Source organism: Fonticula alba (assembly GCF_000388065.1).
Source record: "Fonticula alba strain ATCC 38817 unplaced genomic scaffold supercont2.6, whole genome shotgun sequence".
Classification (NCBI taxonomy): domain Eukaryota; order Rotosphaerida; family Fonticulaceae; genus Fonticula; species Fonticula alba.
Window position 1 is genome coordinate 1,217,252 of NW_009242976.1, and position 1,723 is coordinate 1,218,974.

General features: G+C 69.6%; 1 protein-coding gene across 1 annotated transcript in view; it reads left to right on the forward strand.

Annotated features, from left to right (window-relative positions):
* Nucleotides 1-29: 29 nt before the first annotated feature.
* H696_03934 (hypothetical protein) overlaps nucleotides 30-1,723 on the forward strand; it is a gene marked incomplete at both ends in the record, with an annotated part of 2,889 nt that continues 1,195 nt past the window's right edge. Inside the window, 3 exons of the mRNA XM_009497803.1 lie at nucleotides 30-348; nucleotides 533-869; nucleotides 986-1,675. Coding sequence (XP_009496078.1) covers nucleotides 30-348; nucleotides 533-869; nucleotides 986-1,675 — 1,346 coding nt within the window. The remainder of the gene's footprint in view (nucleotides 349-532; nucleotides 870-985; nucleotides 1,676-1,723) is intronic.

The following is a 1,723-nucleotide window of genomic DNA, read 5'->3' on the forward strand; positions in this document are numbered from 1 at the left end:
CCCCCCTCGGCCAACTCGCGTGCGCCACAATGGAACCGCCACGCTTTCGGGAATTTCACTACGAGCGATTGGCTGGCGGCGGCGCGCGGACCATCGGCGCCGGCGGCCTGGCCCGGATGAATCGCCTGCCGTGCGGCTGCGGCCGGGGGTCTCGCCTGGAGGACATGCCCGAGGATGTCTTCCACTCTTTGGTCATCACAAGTGACTCCTCCGAGCGCATCCGGCTCGTGTCTTTCGGCGACTCCCGGGCCTTCGAGGGCCCGGGCGCGGCGGGCTACTCCCCGCCGCCGGACCCGGCCAACGAGTCGCTGTGCCGATCGCGCGGCCTGGGGGTCCTTTCCATTGGCGGTGCGCCTGCGCCCCATCCACCTGCCCTCGGCCTGGGCTTGCCTCATTCTGACATGCTTTCTGCCGGGCGCGGGGCTGGGGCTTGCACTGCCGCGGGGCAAACAACTGGACAAACAAAAAAAAGAACACCACGATGTCATCTCCGTACAGGGGCTGCTCCTTCCGCGGTGCTGCTTCCCGGGAGACTATGCCCTGCTGATCGCGGCCCTGTGTCCAGCCATCGAAGCGCTCCAGCCCGGGCCGCCGCCAGGAGCCCTTCCCGTGCCGGGTACCACGTACGCCACCTCGGCCATGTCCGAGGAGGAGCCCCTCCTCCTGTCGGACGGCCCGCTGGGGACCCTGCCGGCCGAGCTGCCACCCGGATGCTATCTGAGTGCCTGGCTGCTGACCGGCATCGACATGCACCCTGCTTCGGAGGAAGCGGCAACCACCTCCGGGGATGTTGCCGTCATTGCCTGTCGGACGTGGGTCCTTGCCGGCCAGCCCGGCGCCTTGGCCCTGCTGGACGAGCACCTGCTGGTGTGCGTTCTCCCATGTCCCCCCCCCCCCCCCGCCCCCCTTGCCAGGCCCGTTGCTTCGCTTGAACTGACGCCCCCTTCGCGTGGTCCATCCTCGAATGGTGAATGGCCACAAAAAGGCGCCCGGCCCCGGAGGGCCAAGCACTGGAGATGGCTCTGCCACTGGCAGGGGTGCCCATGCCGCGCCCGGGGAACGCCCCCCTCCCGGCCGACCGCGGGTGGGATTGCGTGGACCACTTTTTCTCCAGCATCCTGCCACTTGGCTTGGGCGGCAGCCGCCAGCCCTTCGATCCGGCCCTCCCGGCGCCCCCTCAGCCGCCGCTGTCCATGCTCCACATCCCGGCCCTTCGCGGGGACCCTTTGCTGGTGACCGGAGACCCGGAGCAGCGTGCGCTTCGCCTGCTGGCCACCCTGCTCCTGGCCCCCGGACCATCGGCGGTGGTCGAGTCCATCGCCAACTGGGCCTCCTGTGGCAATGCCATTCATCCCTTCGCGGTGGCCCGCCTGTGCCTGGATTCCGGGGGTGTTCTCTTCTGTGTAACCTCGGTCGAGGGCCATGTGCTCCTGGTCCAGGCCCTGCCGCCGGCGGCCGGGCTTGCCACCGGGCCACTCCCCTGGACCGATGATCTGGTCCACCTGGACGGGGCCGTCTCCCTGTGCCGCTTTGTCCAAGACACGCCGGTCGGCTATCACAACCACCTGCTCAGTCAGTCCCCCCTGTCTGAGCGCACCGCTCGCGGGCCGCCATCCGGCCCGCTGGCCGCTCACCTGGTGATCGGGTCCACGGTCGAGGGGCTGCTGGTGTATCGGTACGTTGCCCCAGTGGGGGGCAGGGGGGGCAGGGGGGGGGCTATGGG